The sequence below is a fragment of the Spea bombifrons genome, chromosome 1 (assembly GCF_027358695.1).
Source record: "Spea bombifrons isolate aSpeBom1 chromosome 1, aSpeBom1.2.pri, whole genome shotgun sequence".
Taxonomy (NCBI): domain Eukaryota; kingdom Metazoa; phylum Chordata; class Amphibia; order Anura; family Pelobatidae; genus Spea; species Spea bombifrons.
In genome coordinates this window covers 146,917,212-146,939,432 of record NC_071087.1, presented here as the reverse complement: position 1 = coordinate 146,939,432, position 22,221 = coordinate 146,917,212, and the positions used below count along the sequence as shown (strand labels likewise).

The 22,221-nt window shown below is 37.0% G+C and overlaps 1 protein-coding gene across 1 annotated transcript in view; it reads left to right on the top strand.

Moving 5' to 3' along the window:
- SHISAL2B (shisa like 2B) overlaps positions 1–15,263 on the top strand; it is a 31,589-nt gene extending 16,326 nt beyond the window's left edge. The window contains exons 2-3 of the mRNA XM_053448025.1: positions 11,365–11,522; positions 15,020–15,263. Coding sequence (XP_053304000.1) covers positions 11,365–11,522; positions 15,020–15,156 — 295 coding nt within the window. The 3' untranslated portion in view covers positions 15,157–15,263. The remainder of the gene's footprint in view (positions 1–11,364; positions 11,523–15,019) is intronic.
- The last annotated feature ends 6,958 nt before the right edge of the window (positions 15,264–22,221 follow it).

The window sequence follows — 22,221 nt, the reverse complement described above, 5'->3', positions numbered from 1 at the left end:
TTCTCCGTACACAGCATCGTAGGGGTTGAAGGGAGCGGAAATCCATAGGTTCGCCTCCAGGAGTTAAAGGGCCATAAGAACGACTTTATTGGTCGCCTGCAGGGGCCTCCTCCATCATCAATCAATTGGTTGATGTCAGAGTTTCTGAAATACTCAGACTAGCCAGTCTGGTACCAACAACAATACGTTTTAAGTCAGTTAAATCCCCTTTCTTCCCCATTCTGATGCTCGGTTTGAACTTCAGCAAGTTGTCTTGACCACGTCTACATGCCTAAATGCATTGAATTGCTGCCATCTGATTGGCTGATTAGCTATTTGTGTTAACAAGCAATTGAACAGGGGTAGCTAATAAAGTGGCCAGCTAGTGTACACTGTCCTTACACATGCCTGCCAATACACGCATACACTGCCAATACAGTCACATATACGCACATTTACATTGCCCTTAAACGCGCCTACCCATACACACATATACACTGCACATACACACACACATTCATCTCAGCAAGACAAATAACCGGAGTGAAAAACAACAAAAAAAAACCCTAACAGCAAACCGGCAAAGGTCAGGTATTACGAACAAGGATCATTACTCTGTAACAGCTGTGCACCATACCAGGAAGTGTCACAGAAAGTCGCTTTGATTTGGCATTTAACAGAGTTCTCCAGAGTACCAATAAAACCATCCCATTTTTTGAAAAATCTATGGGTGTATTGAAGCATTCTTGCGTTCTCTTCTAGTTGCCCACAGCCTGCTCCAAAAAACCCCTGGAAGATTCTTACTGCCCCTTCATCAATATTAAAGTTCACATGTCCCAGCACCAAAAGGGGATGGGAGGAACAGCCAACTTCTCGATTAGAACGCTGGTGGTTGCTATGCAACCCAGTTGTGGCAGAGGAGACAATGCAAATAGATGGGATACATACAGATTATTTTTTGCCTTTCAGGTCAGTGCAAAGGTTGATGTCTTTGTTTCCTCTTTTAACCAAACTATACTATTGGATAGTTAATACAAAAGAAGACCACAAACATATTCATATATTTCTGCATTACAGAAGTTTGCTCTCACATTATTGTGGCAAGTACCAAGATTCCACAACAATCCAAATTATTTAAAGTTACATCGCACAACAAATATTACTAGATGGCTGTGTAAGATATGTATATGCTTTACAAAAACATTTCAAGTAGAACATTCATTTCAAAATAATGCCAACACTGAGATATGACAGTGCTAAAAGGTACCTATGAATTTGAACAAATTGCCTCATGCAATGCATGGCTCTAGTTTGTCTAGTGAGATGCTACATATATTCAGTGGTAGAGAGAAACAATAGATTAGAGCGCAACACACACCTTCCAGCTATCCTGTTAAGCCAGATGGGATCATAGGTGTCAAGCAACCTTGCAAAGATCTAGAACAATGGCCCCTCCAGATATGCGATTAACATTAAGGTACAGTTTGTAGTCACAAATAGAACTTTAATACGCAACCAGGAAATCTAATTAAACCTAGGATCAGTAACTTTGTCATTTTCTGCTCAGCAGGGAAATAAACACTGGTAGTTCTGACCCCTAAACCCTGATGGAAAAGGACGCCTTGATAAATCCTTGATGCATCATGTGAAACTGAGAAACTAATTTACTTGCAATGTATTTCATATAGATAGCTATTGCGGTATATAACAAATATATTTCTGAGTGTACCTGTCAGTACAGTGCAATATACTCCGGATCTCCTTTCAAATATAGTAATTGAATGCTATAGTATCAGGTCTATCCTGTACCCCAGCATTCAGTCACTCCAAATCCTGTTGAATTTGACCTTTCCTCATATGAGACAATAAAATATCAATTCATTGTCTCCCCTTTCCTGCTTATTACCACTTTGATCATTCCAAACACCTCTTCCAGGCCAATCTTCTTATCCCATCACTCTTCATCTGCTTTCCCACAATTGGCTCTCTATACTCTCCAGATTAAAATCTGAACTCATTATCCTTACCTATAAATGATGGCAGGTACAGGTCACAGCCTTCCTTGTCTCCTTCCCACTCAGATATCCAGGATTCTACCCATGCTGTACTGGTCTCTAGACTCTAGAATTTCCTACCCTATTCTGTCAGACACTCCTTCATATTCTAATGTTCAACTCTCACTAAAACTCAGCCTATTTAGGGAAGCATACAATCTATGATTTTATTACTCACAACCCACATTCTAAAATGAATTATCTTTTCCTCATTTGAGATCTCCAAACTGTTTTTGACGTTATTGTTAATTTTATTCACTCTTTAAAAAGAAAAACAGCTATAGAATCTGTTGGCTCAGTTTTACTAAAATGTACTTTTGGGTATACCATTAATTGGTTTGTTGACCGAGATCAGGAGACATTACTCATACTTGAAGCATTAACTAAAATGCCTAATGGATGGAAATTGAGGTAAATAGTGCTAATTATATATTTTTGCAATACGACTATAACCTCTCTGCATCTCACATGGACAGCTCTGTATGCAGTAACTCTGAGATATTACCGTAAAATACATTATTCCTCTACACCTCCTATGTTATTAGGATTATTTTTTCCAGATATTCTTGCCTATTTATTGTCAATTAGGCTGTCAAAATCAAATGCATTTGATGAAGTTATTGAAAGATATGTATTGTTGGAACCATCAAATTGCACTTTTTGTATGAATGATGTCCATTGCATGCTGATAATAGCTAAGTAACAATACAGATCTCAACTACATAATGTGTTTAAATTCAACCTGTGTTAAGATGACTTGTTTCACATCAAGTTTATTTTACTAACCAGAGGGTGTACTATCTCTATGTAAATGTGTGTTACTCTTTGAGAGGCATAATAATGAACTAGGTACTAGTAGCGTTTGATGAAACATATGAATTGAACAGATCTGGAACACAAGACTCCCACTCTGAGCCATGGAGAACTGGCTAGAAAGACCTGGCCCTCCCTATGGGCAACAATGACATTGAAGCTCTAGAAGATCATGAACTCCCTGTATCACATTGAACATGGCAAAGGCAATTTATAATTTCTATTCAAAAGGTTCTATGACAAAAAAACCTGGTTTTCCTACTGGGTAGTTGTATGCAAGTTACCTGTACTCCAGTGCACACTAATACATGTGACAGGCATGCCCCACAATATGTGGGTGCACCTATTTAATCAACCCAGATGTGTACAGAAAAACTAATGACACAGAAACAGACTGATACACGCCAAAGATGCACAATGCATACCTAACAATCTGTACACTTTGCACCAACTTTCCAACGCAAAAACCTTCAGCCAAAACAATTTAGTTCCAAGTTGTTCCTTTGTGTTATTGTACTTGATCTTCAAGTTTCCGGGATTTGCTTGTGTTGCCTGTCACTAACTAAACTAATTTTCAATTTGGTTCCCAATGTCGAGGTTATGCATTGTAAAACTTCTTAAAGTAAAAATTTGCGTATCCTTTTTTTTTTCATTAACTCTAAGTGATCAAATTCTTACATTTTAGAAGCCGGGGATTAAAAGAAACCTAATTGCCCCTCCAATTATAAAAGAGTATATCTTTGCATTTTTAGAGAATGAAAACCCATACTAATTACTAAGTGTCAAGAATGTAAGTGTTTCTAACACAAGCATGAATGTCAGATCTAATAGGTTTTTGCTAATTACGCTCCTAAGTATCTTTTTGATGAAAGTATCTTGAAAATGTGTAAGTAATATTGTAAATAGACCAATATAAAAGATACAAAGTAAGGTAGAACATCTTGTTCACACATAACAATCTTCAAGTGTGTAGCTAAACGTCTTAATATTTCATCTATTTTCTTGTCCAGCTATATTCCCTTTCATAAGCAACTAAAGGGACAGAATTCCCTAAGAGACAGTGCACACATTTTCTGTGTGCTAGGTTACATTTATTATACTGCTTTAGGTGGATATATTTTAGCAGGAGTGTGTGTAAGTATGTCTAACAAGGAGTGTATGCTAGCATGAGTGTGTATGTGTGAAATAAAAGTGCAAAGATATTTGCAAAATACTCATAGTACCTAAAATGACAGTTTAATATCCCTGACAGCCTCACAAAAGTAAAATGCATACTATTAAGTACTTTGTAGGTACATTAAAATATATAGCTGGGTCTGAAATAAAGCAATACTAGAACTTTTGGAAGCCCAATGGAAAAGTGAATATGTTTCTTGTAGTAGTATGTTGTACAGCATTAACAAATAATGATGTTCTCTTTCTTATTAATACATTAACCCTTTAAATACTAAATGTCATTTTGTACTTAAGGACTAAAGGCTTTTTAGTATGTTTAGTACAGTAGTTAGTTTATAATTATATATTATTCCATTCCGGATACGTAGGGCCTTTTTTTTGTTGTTGAAACTTTACCTAAAGAAAATCAGAAACATTTAGAAAGAAACCCCACAATTGTACAGTTTTATATAAAAAAATGATTTATAGCCAGAACATTTTTTGAATAATTTTTTGTTTTAGCTTTTTTTTTTATGATTTTTTCCTTAAATCTATTGATCTTACCCTCACAACTCCAACTATAGAGAAACGGCTGACAACTTGCAGCTGGGGTCTTGGGGAGGCGGCCCACCCTCTTAATATAGGTTCAATATAGAGAAATGCAAAGTTATGCATTATGATAAAAATAATAAAAAGGCGACCTATTCTTTAAATAAAATATCCTTGGGGGAAAACTACCAATGAGAAGGACTTAGAAATAACGGTTGACAACAGACTTGACAACAGTGCGCAATGCCAGCAAGCAGCAGCGAGGGCCAATAAGGTTTTGGGATGCATAAAAAGAGGTATCAATTCAAGGGAGGAGGATATCATCTTGCCTCTTTACAGGTCATTGGTAAGACCTCACCTTGAATATGCGGTACAATTCTGGGCACCGGTCCTTAAAAAGGACATTATGGAATTTATAAGGGGATTGGGTGATACTAGTTATGAAGAGAGACTAAAAAAGTTAAAATTATATACACTGGAAAAACGGCATCTCTGAGGGGAAATGATAACATTATATAAATTTATGCAGGGCCAATATAAAGAGCTCTTCAGTGACGTTCATTAACAGAAATATACAAAGAACAAGAGGTCACCCTCTGAGACTGGAAGAGCGCAGGTTTCATAGACAATAAAGGAAGGGATTCTTTACAGTGAGGACAATTAAGGTATGGAATTCACTTCCAAGGGAGGTAGTGTTACCCAATACATTAGATACCTTCAAAAGGGACCTCGATATTTTCTTAGAAAGGCATGACATACAGGGATATAAATAGAATAACATTAATATTTTAGAGCTTCTAGATCCAAGGAGAAATCCGATTGCCTCTTGGAGTCAAGAAGGAATTTTTTCCCCCTGATGGCAGAATTCGAAGTAGCTTAATTAGGGTTTTTTGCCTTCTTTTGGAAGGTTAGGTAGAATGGTTGAACTTGATGGACTTAGGTCTTTTTTCAACCTTACAAACTATGTAACTTTTAATATAAAGCGTGAGTGGCACCTGTTGGCTGCTGCTGCTCTTTCTGGCTCTCCCGGCAGCCACCAGCAATCCCTAGGCTTTAAAGGTTGTTTTTTTCAGGGACGAACTATTATGTCCTCCGTCCTTAAAGAGTTAAACATTATTTCTTACACCTGAGACAACCACCTAGATTGTTGTGTTCCCAAATACAACAATATAATCTTTTTAATACAGGATTTAAGAATTATGTCATTGTACCAGTAGGGATAACTATTGAACCTGAGTAATACCGAGTAGTAGGTATGCATTTAGGAATGGATTAAAAAGCACCAGTAGTATAAGAGACTATATTGATATGTATAAATATAGCATTTTGTTGAACAAAATACAGTCTTCAAAAGTATTAAACAAAAAGAGGAAAAACACAGAATAAAACCCATCTAAAGAGGAAAAAATACTGGGCATGACTGGCTCAAATTATATTTCTTTGCTGGCTGATATAAATACGGTACTTGGGGAGAGAAGTGAATAATGTTCTTGACAATCAAGACATTGTGGCAGGCACATTTTTCTAATCATTTTACTACAAATGATAAAAGCTTTCATATTAGAGAAAAATTCAAAATTGTCTTCTACTCATTTTAGTTTGTTGTTTTAGACATACATTTAAATCCATCTTCATTTGGATATTGTATTAAAAATAATATCCAGAGATTTGAAATCATCTACTTTTATCTTATCTGTGCATTTATCAGACTGTCCAAGAAAGTACCCTGTATCTTCTGTGCTGGGAGTTACTTTATGCTTAGCTGTCCTGGATTGGCCGGGTGGTAGGGCCCATACTTACCTATGCTGCAGATCATGTCCTGCAGTGTCCAGCCAACAGCCAGATATCCATATATCCATAATATAAAAATGTAATGTGTGGCTGTGCCATTTTCAGACTGACCCTGATGTTTAGATTATGCCATTGTCAGGGGCGTAACTAGAAACCTCAGGGCCCCGGTGCGAGAATCTGTTGAGGGCCCCCCCACCCATCTATCCCTTTCACACGATCTCCCCTCTCCCTCCCTAACCCCCCTTCTCACAGTCTCCCCTCTCCCTCCCTACCCCTTCTCACAGTCTCCCCTCTCCCTTCCTACCCCCTTCTCACAATCTCCCCTCTCCCTCCCCCCTTCTCATAATCTACCCTCTCCCTCCCTACCCCCCCTTCTCACAATCTACCCTCTCCCTCCCTACCCCCCCTTCTCACAATCTACCCTCTCTCTCCCTACCCCCTCTTCTCACAATCTACCCTCTCCCTCCCTACCCCCCCTTCTCACAATCTACCCTCTCCCTCCCTACCCCCCCTTCTCACAATCTACCCTCTCCCTCCCTACCCCCCCTTCTCACGATCTACCCCCCCTTCTCACGATCTACCCACTCCCTCCCTACCCCCCCTTTGTAGGTCACTTACCGTTAACTCCTGTGTTGGGAGCGTAAGGCATTTGTCTCGGGTGCCGGCGCTTGACTGCTGAACGCCGGCATATGACGTCATATGCCGGCGCTCAGTGTGAAGCACCGGCACCCGAGACAAACGCCTCACGCTCCCAACACTGTACTCTGGGCAGCGCTGAGGCAGGCGGCGGCAGCAGCAGCGGGGTGCAGAGGCATCCTGGATTTCTGTCAGTCAGGGGGGCCCAAGAGTTGCCGAGCGGTCGTTTTCAGCAACCGCTCAGCACCCCTTGGGCCCCCCTGACTGGCAGAACTCCAGGACCTGGTCGCAGTCGCGACCCCTGCGACCCCGGTAGTTCCGCCACTGGCCATTGTTTTCCTTTTTGAGATTACATCTACTTCACATGCATGCTAAGGTTGTACAAGTCAGCATTTGCACAAATGTCATTAAAGTCATTCAGTCTTCTATGGTTTAATTTATGGAAGGTTGACACAGCTTATTTAAAGGTTTTGAAGTAGGAGTAATATAGGGAAACTCTAGATTGAGTATGACACAGGAAGTCAAAGGTCAGATGACGGCAGAGCCACTTGAATGGGGTAGGAGATCTTACCACTAACACCTTGTTGGCCGAAGCCAACATACAATACTGGGTACAACTGTTGTGTAAAATTTTCTTCGTATTCTTTGTTGTAACAACCTTATAAATAATATATTCAAAGCCTTAAAAATAGTAAAACAGAAATACGAGTCATTTTTACCGTGGTGTGATTTATCACACAGTGTGAGCTCTGTGGTTTTTATTACTTTACAGACATGAATATAGTTCCATTATTAATATTTTATATACAAAGTATATGCTTGCCAAAGGTTTTATACAAACCCTTTAAATCCCTGCCAGAAAATCACACAAATGAATATAGATATTTATGGCTACCCAAATAAGGTATGAGAAAGTATGAGAAATCAGCAAGAAATAACATTTTATTTTAGATTCAAATGGCACAAATGTAGCATATTAATTAAATTATCAGTACTTCTGTTACTCTACTTTTTAATCTGTTACATTATTTAAATTATTTAAAATATCCTTCTTTTACCCAAATATCACTTCCTAAGGTGACTGTGATTTCAAAGTCTTTAATCCTGGTTATTAGGAAACGATTAAATCAGGATAAAATGTTCTAACACTTACAGCTTTATTTATCATCCAGAATGCTTAATCAGATGTATATCTCAGCTCTCTTCGCAAACAAATTTCTTCAGAGCATGCATAACCAGCTTGGTTCTTTGAGAAAAGAGGTATTAAATATTCATGCAAACCTTTTCCTTGTGCTAAAATAGGCAAAATGTAGTATTACCTGATAACTCTTTGGTCTCTGTTTACCCTTGTTTAGCCATTTCTTAGGTAGGGTCCAAACGTTGTACAATTTATTGTACTACCTCTGCAAAATGCAGTGGGTTGCCAGATGGACAGTTTTAAATTGAGCATTCCAATATTTTTGTACTCTGTCTTGGAAAATGATACTTGAAATGTCCAGGATTTGAGAAAACCTGCCTAAATATAAAAAAAATGTTGCATGTAAGCATTGAAAAATCTCCCATAGTACAAATGGGTCAATTGGGGAGATCAGAGATGTCCCTTGTAATGGTGCAGAAGGCGCTCTGCTGCTTCAGGCCTAGTGAATACAGCACTGTATTTGTGAATATGTCAGGGGCGTGCTGAACTGGCCCTTTTGGACTGGTTCGGAGAGGCGTAAATGTAGCAAATGTAATATGATGGCATGTGATTCAAAGATAAAAGCAAGGGAAGGGGTGAGAGGGTCAGGGAGGAAGAGAACGCGTAAGGGAGGAGAGAGAGGGCATTGGAGGAAATATGTGTATTAGAGTGAATGTATAAGTGTGTGTGTGTAAGCATGAATGTGTGTGAGCATGAATGTGTATGTGTAAGAGTATGTGTGTGTGACAGAATTAATGTGAGAATGAATGTGTAAGTGTGTGTTTGTCAGGCTCATCATATCTCAGCCTTTACTGGATGTTGGAGTCCAGAGCGCAGGAGTGTAAGAACACACACAGTGATAGAAACGCACTAAACTAATGAGACAAAAGCTTTATGTTTGAATATATGTATATTAAGCAAAGCAGATACATCTCACCATAAGTAGCAGAGTAGGATACATATCAAGTATACAGACTGCTGGGGAGTAGTAAGTTAGAATAGTCCAGGTAAAAATCCAAAAGGGTTTGGGACGGGTAGAAAAGAAAAGGGGTAAATCCAATAGGCAGACCTCTTAAAGGGGTGGCCACACCCGGCAGTTTGCAGGGCTGAGGCTGAATCCTGACAGTGTAAGCATGAGTGTGTATGTGTAAAAAAGGGTGTGTGTAAATACTTGTGCCAGTGTCTATTGTGAGTTACTGGAGGGGGGGTGGGCACAAGGGCCAGAGGGTGCCAGCCTTCCTCGGTATATGTGATTTATTGACTGCTGAGTGCAAAGGCAGCCTGGTCAGTAGGTGGCAGCATTTTGAAACTGTGTCTACTTTTGTGCTATCTTGTCATGTTTTATCTATATTGTGTTGAAAATCTCTCTCTGGTTTTTAAGATGGAAAATAAGTTCCTGTGTGTTTGTAGCCAGGTGTTTGTAAATGTATTCACTTAACATATCATGTTCATATGATGGGGATTCATATGCTGAACAGGTGAGTTTTTTTATGGACGTTAACAAGATAACTAATTTCTTCACAAGAGAGTTGTGTTGCTGAGTGCCATTGGTTCTGAGACTTTTGATATTGTCCGCTTACTGATATCCCCTGCTAAACCAAGTGTCAGGGACGGGGTCCATACAGATGACTTTAATGACCTTGAGAGCTCAATGATGGTATACAGGAGTTATTGCGCAGTAGCCTAGAGTGGCGGGCCCGGTTGCAGTTGCTGCGGGCTTAAGGGGCAGGTGCCCCTTATGCCCTGCGTTAATGCGGCCGTAGAGGCTGCATAGGCCCAGTCAGTCCGGTCCTGGCTGGGCCTATTTTAAGGTAGGGGCCTGGAGCTGCAGCTCCATCAGCCCCTACGTCAATCAGGCCCTGCCGCCGCCCGGCCCACCGGGCAAATGCCAGTCCGGGCCTGTGTTCCAGGATGCTAGAATAAACCATTCACTGTGAAGGACATTTAGTCTGGGTCTGCTCCCAACCTCAGAGTATGGTGTCAACAAACAGAAGAGCATTTGATCCCCTTCATTCTCTCTCCTCTCCAGCTCATAGAAAAATGTTATTGGATGGGAGGCTTGCTTCTCCCATAACGCTTAGCAACGCTTCAAATCACTACAGCTACCCCATAAGCATGCTGGATGTAGATTGTGGCGGCTATGTTGTATACATACATATATAGAAATCCACAGACACATAATACAAAATATCTGCACCAAATGCTTTAACTATTGAGCTATAGCATTCTTAGAAAGTATTGTTACCACTGACAATGCACATATTTTATATTTCAAGGACATTAGCACTCATTCGATTCAGTTTTATTTCTTCAAGGATGAAACACTAGTCTTTTCTGCCTCATAAATTTTTATTGTTAAGTAGCGCACAACTCCGGTTAACTCTTCATGCATAAAGTATTATGTTTTTACCAGATTACTAAACTTTTTAGCCTCCCTGTTTATGTGCTACCAGAGCTTGCTGATGGGTGGGGGTGCTTTTGAGGGCAGGGGTGGATATGTGTGTAAGTATGTTAGTGTGTGTAAATACGTTGCGTATGTTAGTCTATGTGTGTAAGTATGTTTGTGTGTGCAAATTGAGGTATGTTATTGTGTGTGTAAGTGTGTTCATTTGTGTGCATGGAAGTATGTTATAGTATGTGAACACGGAAGTATGTTAATGTGTAAAATAAAAATCTCAATCACATACATATAAATATAGAGAGTATATAGATTCAAATGTCCACCATGCGAACTGGACTAAAGATGTCTTTGTACACATGTGTATACTTGTCAATGTGTGTAAATGGTAATTTGAGGATGTATATTTTTGTGTATATTTTAATGCATGTGTATGTTTATGTATATACATAAATTTGTGAAATGCCACGGCTTCAAATGCATTGTAGTGTTTAGAAGCATCAGTTTTGTTGGAAGTGTAATATTTAGAATGTTGCACAATATTGCCAGTGGCCACTGGTGCCACCCCTGGGGCTAGGGAGATGATCTGCCCCCTAAACTGCCTGATTTAAAGATTTTGGTTTACTATTTGAGCATTTTTCCAAGTGTTTTTATAGCAATTCTACATTTTGCCACCAGGATGTCTAGAGTAAGAAGGGCTTTAGGTGGCCTGTGCAATAAGTCAAAAACATAGTTTTCTATTGTTTTAACTGTTACACTGTTGCAGGTTTTCATGCAAATAACATTTCGTAATTATATGTCTTCTCTTTCAGTATAGGGGCTCTGATTGGCTTGGCAATTGCAGCACTGGTTTTGTTAGCGTTTGTCATCAGCGTCTGTGTACTTTGCTATTTATTTCTATACACAAAGCCACAAAGAATAAATTCTGGTTTGAAGCTACAGCATGCTGGGTCTGCATCTTCACACAAAGGTGAGGTTGGAATGCTAATGTATTAAAAAGTTCTTATACCGTATTTGCTCGATTATAAGACGACCCCCCAAATCTGAATGTTAATTTAGGAAAAAAATAAAAAGCCTTAATATAAGACGACCCTATAGGAAAAAAGTTTTACCAGTAAATGTTAATTCATTTAAACTATTTTTTTTTAATAAAAGCTATGATTGAGAAAAATATTTTGGTTTTATTTCCTTCTATTTTCCAACCTGCCTCCCCCCCAGTTATGCACATCTGCCCCAGAAATGCCTTATACCCCCTATATGCCACTGTGCCCCATGATATGCCTTTTAACCCTATATGCCACTGTGCCCCATGATATGCCTTTTGACCCCCTATGTGCCACTCTGCCTCCAGAAATGCCTTATACCCCTATATGCCACTCTGGCATTAAGGGGGTTAAAAGGCATATTATGGGGCAGAGTGGCATATAGGGAGGTTTAAGGCATTTCAGGAGGCAGAGTGGCATTAAGGGCGTTAAAAGGCATTTCATAGAACACTCTGCCTCCAGAAATTCCATATGCCCCCCATTTAACACTGCCCTGCCCCCCCCAAACTTACTGGTGCTTCTGACTCCCCTGTCATGCAGCCGGGGCAGCGTGTAGATGTCTACGCGATTCGCGTAGACAACTTACGCTGCAGCCGGAAGGAGGTGTGGCTAGCAGCGGAGGTTGTCTGCGTCCATCACGCAGACCTTCCCCGACTGTCAGAGAGAATTCCCCGCACCGGTGCCGGGGAATGTCTGCGCGATGGTCACACCTCCTTCCGGTTGCAGCGTAAGTTGTCTGCGTGAATCGCGTAGACATCTACACACTGCCCCGGCTGCACACCGGGGACTCAGAAGCACCGGTAAGTGGGACGGGGAGGGGAGACAGGAGGATCCAGGTCCCCTGCAGCTGCGGGGGATCTGGATCTTAGTCGTCTCATAGTCAGACCTATTTGAGGTCTGATTATAAGACGACCCCGATTATAAGACGAGGGGTATTTTTCAGAGCATTTGCGGTATATGAAATCCCCATTGACTTCATATGAGGTGACCAATCTATTTTATACAGGCTTTTGACAGGCTGAGATCATGAAATCACCTAAAACGTTGGTAAATAATTATTAACCCCTAATTATTTATTAAGCTATTTCATGTGAATAGACTGTAATAATGATTTATGTACTTTTCTAAGTTGAACTTCTATATTTCTCTGATTAAATAAAAAATACACTAATTCTACTAATTAATTAAAAGAGAAGCATAAACTGTATCTTGTCTCATACTGCATACCTACACATAATGAACATGCAGGACATACAGTATTTAATAAGAAGAACTAGAAGATAAAGTTAAGAAGATATTTAACTCCTTCTGAGCAAAATTCTTCAGATATTCATGTAAACTATCACAAAAGCAAAATTCTGCATTTTGTATTCCCAGTAAATGGGGAGCTCTTTTAGTATTTGTCATTATTCAAAGCGCCATATTAAAGAGCGAATCATTATGTTGGATGAGTTGCAGTGCAATAGACAATGCTGATGTCTAAAAATGAATACAACAAAAGAACACTTTTTTCTTTATGTATTAACCTACTTTTGTCATTAATTGGCAACTTCCAGTGAACTGCTTGACCTAGGTGAGAGCAAAGCTTTGTATGACTTGAATACGCTGGACACATTCAATGTTTTGTGCTTTTGTAATTATTTTAGTCTTGATTTTTTTAATGCACCGAGCTTGACAATCCATGCTATTAAGGTGTCACTACTTAGGGCACCACATTTCACATGTATGCTGTGCAAGATTATTTACTAACAAATATATAGGTGAAACATTAAGTTATAGAAAAACTGTACCAGTATATTGTATGGCATCTGGCGACTAAAAACTACAAATAGGGCTAATGGGACTTGTACTATGAAAGAGCAGAGGTTGCCCAGTAATCCATGAACAAACTTGCAGTAGACTAGGTTATGAAGGTTTGGATAGCAGATAGCTGGCGCAGCAAAATAAAATATATAAAGGCTACGCTTGGGTCAGTACATAAAAAATCAATAGAAGCAATGATTGAGGACCTGAATGAATGTTCATATGTGTTCTAATCTAATCTTATCAGACGGCTTCTGAAACTTCCCAAAATGACCATATTATTAATCCATATTTGCTCATTTGAGTACTGTAGATTCAGAAGAAATGCACTATATGTAATGTGTTTTCTGGTTCTGTATAAGGTGCAGCAAAAAGACAAACGTCACAATTGCCTCAATAAAACCAAAAATACACCACAAAAGTGCCTGTGTCCATTATAATAAGTGAAAAAATAAAAGGTAATATAACCCTAAATGGATACTCCAGTAAATATCAATGGACAGTCCAGATGTAATTAAAGAACAAAAAATAAACAAACAAATATGGTGTAATATGTAGTGGTAGAAGTAAAAAATCGCCCAAGCAATTGCTTTGCATTTAATACTACTGAATAGTTTTGATTGCCAATTGTTAGAACTGATTCTATAACATTCTAAAAATAACATTCTAAATTATAAAATAATTCAGCAAACGGTTAGTATAGTGAATGTTTTATCAGCTATCTCAAGAACTGGAAAGAAATATTGATAATGCTATAATAGCATTTTATTTGCCTATGATACAATGGTTAAAATGTAATCATTTTTCATTACATAAAGAATCAGCAGTGATATTTCGAAAATATCTGCAGAAAGTAACTATTGTATGCATTTATATTGTTTCTCTCTTCATTGGCGAAATAGTAAGATATATAGTAAGATATAGTAAGATATATAAGATTATTTTCTCCATAATTAAATATTATGGTCAATGATTTACTTGAAATACCGTTAAAACCAGATTCGAATAAAAGAACAAGTTAGTGAGCCTGTAATGAAAATGTAATGAATGGGAAAGACATTTCTAACTAATTAAACAATCGTCATTTTATTTCCACATACATAACAATATAAAAACCAAAAAATGTGTGCTGTAATCTGGAAATGTTCATGGTATAACATCATTAATATCCCTCACTGTATTAGCCTCCACCATTTCTGATAGGAAACAACATACATAGCAATATTTTCCATCATTCACTATGATTTATTTGTTTATATACATTTCTTAGAAACAAACATTATGTTTTACAATAAAAAATGAATTACTGATATAAATGAAAAAGTGCATATGGAAATGTGAATGAATAGTCAAATATCTCATTCACGGGCATCAAAAAACGTCTTATGAAACATTTCTGTGTTTATATGTGATAAGACATTCAGAGCAAAAAGTATAAAACCAGATATACCATGGTTTATTTGCTTAATGCTTACTAGAGCGTTGTTATTAATGTTTTGTAATAGTGGAAAAACACCTACAAATTGGTCATGAACAAAGATGGCATGTGTTATTTTTATAATCACTTTTGTTTATTCTTATGTAAGTTCAGAGAAATGATAAAAACACTTTATATTTGCAGGAAAATTGAAGAAGCAGATTCAAGCTAATTGCTCCACTAGAACCACTAATTCTACAGTCGAGACGTTCTCCGAACCAGATGTGGCTGTTCAAGAGAAACTTGCAGATGCTGAACAGATTATTATGACTAAACTGTAAACTGAGAAAAGATTATTGCTTATTTTCTGTTTTAGTTATTTTGTTTTTTCTTACTTTTATACATTTCTTTAAAATGTTCAGAATTAAATAAACTTAAATAGCAAAAATATGCATCTGCAGTCATTTAAACGCTAAGCTTGGGCTGGATTTAAAAATGTCCATACCTGGGCGGGTGGGGGTTGTCACAAAGGCCCTGAGTTTTTCGGTAGCGACCAGAGACCCAAACACTTCCCACGTGTGTTTATATTTCTCCATGCCTGCCATTTCTTTTCCTTGCCTTATATCCCTCCATGCTTGTTATCTCTTTCCGCCGATATGTTTTATATTCCCCAATGAGGGCCATATCTTTCTTCCTTTGGGTTTTCTTTTACCCTATGCCTGTCATCTCTTTCCCTCTTTATGTCTTATATTCCTCCATGGAATATAATTCATTTGTGCAGGTTAACACTAAATGCAGATTCTACACGTTTTGCTTTTTCATGATTCCGTTGTAGTACCTTGATCATGTGTGGATGAATAATGTGGTTCATTCAATAGTGTTAACGTTAGACATTGGAACACTCAAATCAGACAATAACACCTTGATCATTCTAATAGGTTTTTGCATCAGGCTTATGTGAAAATGACTATGCCCCTCCCCTTCATGTCAAAAAGGGGAGGAGCATGAAGGAATTAAAATAATGCCTAACCGCTGAAAACATTTCTGCAGATGCCCATGCACCAGATACAATATTCACTATTCATTGAGCAAGACCACTGAAGAACAAGGAGGATCTTTATGTTACTGCATAACGCACAAATCCAGTCTAAAATCTAGGACACTGACGCGCTAAGTCCCTTATTGCTGGTCGCAGTTGGTGTCAGGTTCTCTCCCACACATAGCCACTTCTCCGTCTTTCCAGTTGCACTACCTGTCCATCTCCAAAGTCCTTACACTCAGTTGTCTGCATTTGGGTATTTTTCTAGTGCTTTGGTATCTCTCCAAGTGCAGTTTACCGTGGCAACGTATTGTGTGTGTCTAGCATTTTGCTTTTTAGTGTTTAATCCTGATGAAAAGGATGCAGCAAGCTAGATTTGTGAGCTTTATGCGCACTTTGGTTTGGTTTCTTGGGTTTGACTTTGGCTTAAATATGGACATTGGTCAAACTCCATATGTCCTGCCTTTCTGCTTGATCGTTGCTTGATCGTTATCTTAAACAAACTCCACCAGCAGCAATCCCCTGGGGTGTCTCTGGATTCCAAGTAGGGTTGCTACTTAGTCCTTTGCTAGAGTGAAGCAACTTAAAGGGGAACTCCAACCATTTTGTGTATTATATCAGATTAGATTGTGATGAGCTATGAAAAATATTGTGCTGTTTTCTTTTTTTAGTTGTAGTTTTTGCATATTGTAATGTTTTCAGGCGGCTGCAAAAAAAAGTAGGTCCAAAGTGATGGAATTTAAAGAGACCTTTTAGATTGTGCCAATATATGCAATCAAACATTTTATTCACATCACAGCTTATGATAATGTTTGACTTGGATTTATATAGTTTAGTTTAGGCTATAGCTGGTATTAACAGATGTATATTTTTCGTGACGTGTCTACCCTGTAAAAAAGCACCTATCATTTCAGCCAGTCCAAATTGCAATTGATTGGCCACTATCTTGGACAGAGGTTTTAGATATTGATTAAACAAGGATGTGGGTCAATAAGATGTTATCAAAGTTGGGTCTCAGCAAACATGGCAGTGGAAATATTAGCGGTGGATTTATTCAGAACTGGGTTCATTCTTAAACTAAAGTCTCCTCCTATGATGAGGTTATGAGTGTTAGACAATACCTCATACAAATTTGCCAAAAAAAGCATGTCGACCAGAGTTGGGACATGAACACAAACTAATGTGGATATTTCTTTTTTTAAATAAAATGTGTTTGATTTTTTATCTTTTTTTAACTAATAAATCCACTAAAGCTGCAAATTTTAGAACATTTCTAATTTTATTTTTGACAAGTGGGTTTCAAAATAGAAAAATGTGGCTGGTTTAAGATCTACTTTAGAAAATAAAATTATAATATGTTTCAAAACCACATTTTGTGCTTTTCGAATAGTTTATAAATAGAAGTGATTGTATATACTTTAGCTAGTTCTTCCATCATTATCATACATTATCATTATACATCATTTAAGTCAAGTCAAATCAGCATATTTAAAACTATATTGGTACTATTATGTATATATATATATATATATATGTGCATATTTAAATACACACACATTACAGATTCGTTTGGCCTTATGCTGAATCTATTCTAAAGTACATCATCACAACAGGAACCAAATGTACTCCTTGGAGAACATAAATTATGTAGGTTGGATGTTCCCGTGATTAAAATGTACACAAGTTGTTCAGTTATGTGATTGAAGGACAGTACCAACAAAATCATTATTATTCATTTTCTAGTTTATTTCAATATTTTAAATAATATAATTATATATAATATATATTACATTTACAGTTTTAACTGGCTGAGGACAGAGGACAAAACCAAGCTGGGATTTATAGTCTCTGATAGAGATGAACAGGCGATCACGACGATAGCTGGATCCCTTTCACAATCATCGATGGTAGGCCTCAGCAGGTACAGGAAGCATGGCTGCCAATACCTTTAAATGCCAGTGCCCTCCAGTGACCTGAGCAACAGAATACAACGCGAACACTGCATGGGCAGCTTAGAAAATCAGGAGTGGACTCAAATATTTTAACATTAGATGAATGCACAGAGTCTGCTATAAGCAATATACATCCACACAGATCAAGGGCAAAACTGAGCTGCCAGTCAACATTACAGTCAGATAGACTGACTGACATAATACCCAAATTACTTACTTAACAGGCACACGAGTTCCGCTAATTGATTTGGTGCTGTTTGGGTATACCTTCCAAACTGTCTGCTTCTTCAAATACAGAGAAGGCTAGCCTTACTAAAATTATATAATCTTCTATTAATAAAGGCCCTGTGTCAACAATAAATCTCATTGTTCTTATTAGAAATTCTGGAGGTCATTCATTGTACAGTTTTAATGAATTCATTTTTGACCACTAATGAAGATGTTCATAATATACTCTCAGAACCATATTCAAAGCATAACCAAAAAAGGATTATGCAACCCTCCATCATATTGTATGTCTCCGCAACAATGCAAAAATAAAAACAACAAGAGAATAATAAATAAACAAAAATATCAAAAGAATACAATTTTCCATAATACCAAATGAAATAAAATATAGGCATCCTGCCAAAGGAAAACTATATTGTCAATGTAACATATCCAAATCTGTATGTATAATTCGAAAAATTCATGCATATAGACAAAAGAATGTCACTGTATGCTGTGTTAAAGGTTGAAGATGTAAATCCAGAAAAATAGACAAATGGTGCAGAGCCGAATCACACCCTAATAAGCCTGCCTGGGGGCTTTTTTAAGTTTTAGTCAATTTTAGGCAGTAGATATGATTGCAGCATTTTAAGATAATCTTTAATCAAAAATGAAGCCTCCTGATTGTTTGCACTATGGTCATGTAAGGCCGTTCATAATATATCGTTAATGCAATCCTGTATCTCAGTACTAGTGCCATTTAATTGTTGATACGGTTCATTAAAGTGCTCTACCATATCCATTACAGCAATGGTCCCACCCTTATCCGCTGGACGGATTGTAATATTCACATCATCATGTAAAGACTCTCTTTAGCCGTAAGGTTATAATGACCTCTATTCTCAACTCTCGAATTAGAAGGAGGAGGAACACATTTACTTTTCTTCTTACATCGACGAAGATCCCAGATTGGTAGAGCGGAGTCATCATTAGTAGTGGGCAATATAGAAGATTTTCCCCAAAGAATGCTTTTGTACGAAAATAACAAAAAGTACTGCTAAGTTTAGGTTTACGCTACTAAATGTCTGTATGAAACCCAGACCCGCAATAGGTTAATGAAAAGCTTCTTTATTTTCAACATCTGCCAATTTGTCACTCATTTCACTAATTTGTTGTCCAATCGTTATTAACTCCTGTTGTAAACCTTCAATAGTGAAATAATATCCAAACTGCCTTTGTTAAGCCACTTTCTGGGTCATCTCTATTGAATATATTAATAATACTAAATAATAATATCTAATATTAAATCTCAATATCTTAGGGATCCTTTTGGCTCTCAAATATTCCACTAGAGTATCAGAATGTAATCCATAATTAATACACTTGTTAGACAAATATGCCAAGTTTTTATGTAATACATACTGTATTTTTTTGGATTACTTTCTGATACTCTAGTGGAATATTTGCTTAAAAAGTTGTATGTTAGATATTCTTTGCCTTAAATATCTAAACTTTTTCAGTGACCAAACAGCAATCAAGACCACAGCTTCTAAGTATTCTTAAGTAGGTTAATTTGGTAGAACAAAGTAGCATGCATACAGCACTGATTGATAAAAAGATCGTGGTCTTAAGTACTGTAGGTTCTGTATTCTTGATAAGATGAAGGAGAAAGAGACCTTGCCCTTGTAAACATGAGTATTTATACCCCCTTACCTTCATTTAGGGTATAAGTTCTTACTATATATGGACATTATGTGAATTTAAGGAATCCTATTGGAGCAGTCATAGGACACACCGGCATTCCACAGAAGACCCCCTAATAGCTACATCACATAATTGATAACATATGTTCCTAGCACTCAAGTTCCATTCAGGCCTAAAGTGTGTAGAACAAAATAAAAGCATAACAATGATTTCTTACACTAGTTTTCTTCTCTCTTATTTAGTGAACAAACACAAGGTATGTATCGTTTTTTTTTTTTTTTTTTTTTATAATTTTTATTAACAATTTACAAATATAACATCTTGCGATTTGTACATTTTCCATCGTTACATATTTCAATTTAAAACATATAACATTTTTAATATCAAATATTCAAAAGCTTTATATGAAATTTTCAGTAGCCATGTCTCATGGCTGCTGCATTCGTAACCTATTCATTCATTCCATTCATCCACATAACCTATTCCCGGGAGAGACAATTACACAGGTATAAATATATAGTTATTTGTTTCCTAGCATTGTATATTTCTATAATGCGTACAGGGTACGTAAAGATATAAGTCTTTTCCTTCCCCAGGGTTATCTCCTATCTCCTAAGTATGATGTCCATGGTTCCCATATTTTAAGAAACTTTGTGAGATTTTTCTGTTTCTGGAAATATCCTTTTTCCATTCTATATTGGAATTGAATTTGTTCAATAACACTCTTCCAGTCACTCGGACCTTGTTTTTTCCAGTCCCTTGCTAAACAAATTTTCACCGCTAATAAAACATGTGTAACTAGATTCCTCTGAGAAACTTGTAAATCCTGAATGCCCAAATGAAAAAGGAACATCCAGGATTCCAGTTTTCTCTGAGAGTGTAACATTGTATTTAATAACGTCTCTGTATTTTCCTTAAAATTTTGAAGGTGTGGGCAATCCCACCAAATATGTAGAAAAGTCCCCGAAGAAGAGAGGCAGCGCCAACATCTATCTGAGTTTATATGATTAATTTTCTTTAGCTTATTCGGAACTAAATACCATCTATGGAGAATTTTAATATAAGTCTCCATTAGATTAACTGAGTGGACGTTTTTTTTTATTATCTGTAAAGGTTGTCGCCATTGTTCCAACTCAAATTCTTTGTTTAATTCTCGTTCCCATCTCTCAATTGTAGAATCTTTTTTATCCTTGTTCAATTTCTGAAATAAGTTATTTATAGACGTTATTTGTTTCTGTTTTTTATGTAGAGTTAACCATTGATCAATATCTGAATGGTTAACTACTCTCGTCTGATTTATAAAATTTTTGACCCTTAGGTAAGTATACAATTCCGAAGATGGAAGCGAGAATTGTTCCACTAATTCAGAGAATGTTATTAATTTATTTTGATTCAGGATATTTTCCAGACTAGTTATCCCACAGTTTTTCCATTTTCTTAAATCTATATCACTTATATAATATTTTATCAAATCTATAGGAAACGAGGTTAATACTGCCTTACTTATTTTAGCTTTTCGTTTAAATCTATCCACAGATTTTATTGTGTCTTGTATGATAGGATTCCGTTTATGTATATCTTTTAATCGAGAGGAATCAACCCAAAAGAGAGAGTATAAATCTATGTTATCTATATAGGATTCCTCAATTTGCATCCATAATGGGTGGTTGTTTGAGCTCTTATCCCATGCTAGGAAATGTGAAAGCATTACTACTTCATAAATATTATTAATACACGGATATGAGATTCCACCTCTTATATTTTTTTTAATTAATATATTACGTGCTATTCTGGGTTTCACCCTAGACCAAATAAATACATCTATATTGGATTGAAGTCTCTTTATAATATTCTGATCTATCCTCAAAGGAATTAAACGAAAATAATATAGAATTTTTGGGAGCAGGTAACCATTGATAAGATTAATGCGACCAAGCCAAGATACCTCAAGGTTTCTCCACCGTGTCATCAAATCTTTAGTTTTAGTTATTAAATTCTTATAATTCCAGTCTAATAAAGATCTCAAGTCGCTCTTGATTTGGATTCCTAAATAGTCTATTACCTGAGCTTCTAAATCAAATTTGTAATAAGACAAGAGTTCATCTCTTTCTTTCTCAGTCATAAAAGTTGTAATTATCTGCGTTTTCCCTAAATTAATTTTATAGCTAGATATTGAACTATATTGGTCTATCAATCTAAATAATGCGGGAATAGAAACTAAAAGATTCGATAACGTGAGAAGAACATCATCCGCATAGAGGGATATTTTGTAAGGGACAGAGTTTATTTCTACACCTGCAATATCTGGAGATTGTCTAATTGCTTCTGCTAAAGGCTCAATACTGAGCACATACAATAAGGGAGCTAGTGGGCATCCTTGACGTGTACCATTTTTTATAGGGAACCAATCAGAATCTAGCATACGTCCCGTTACTTTAGCTGATGGGTTAGAATATAATATCATTACATAATCTTTAAATATGCCCTTAATACCAAAATTTAAT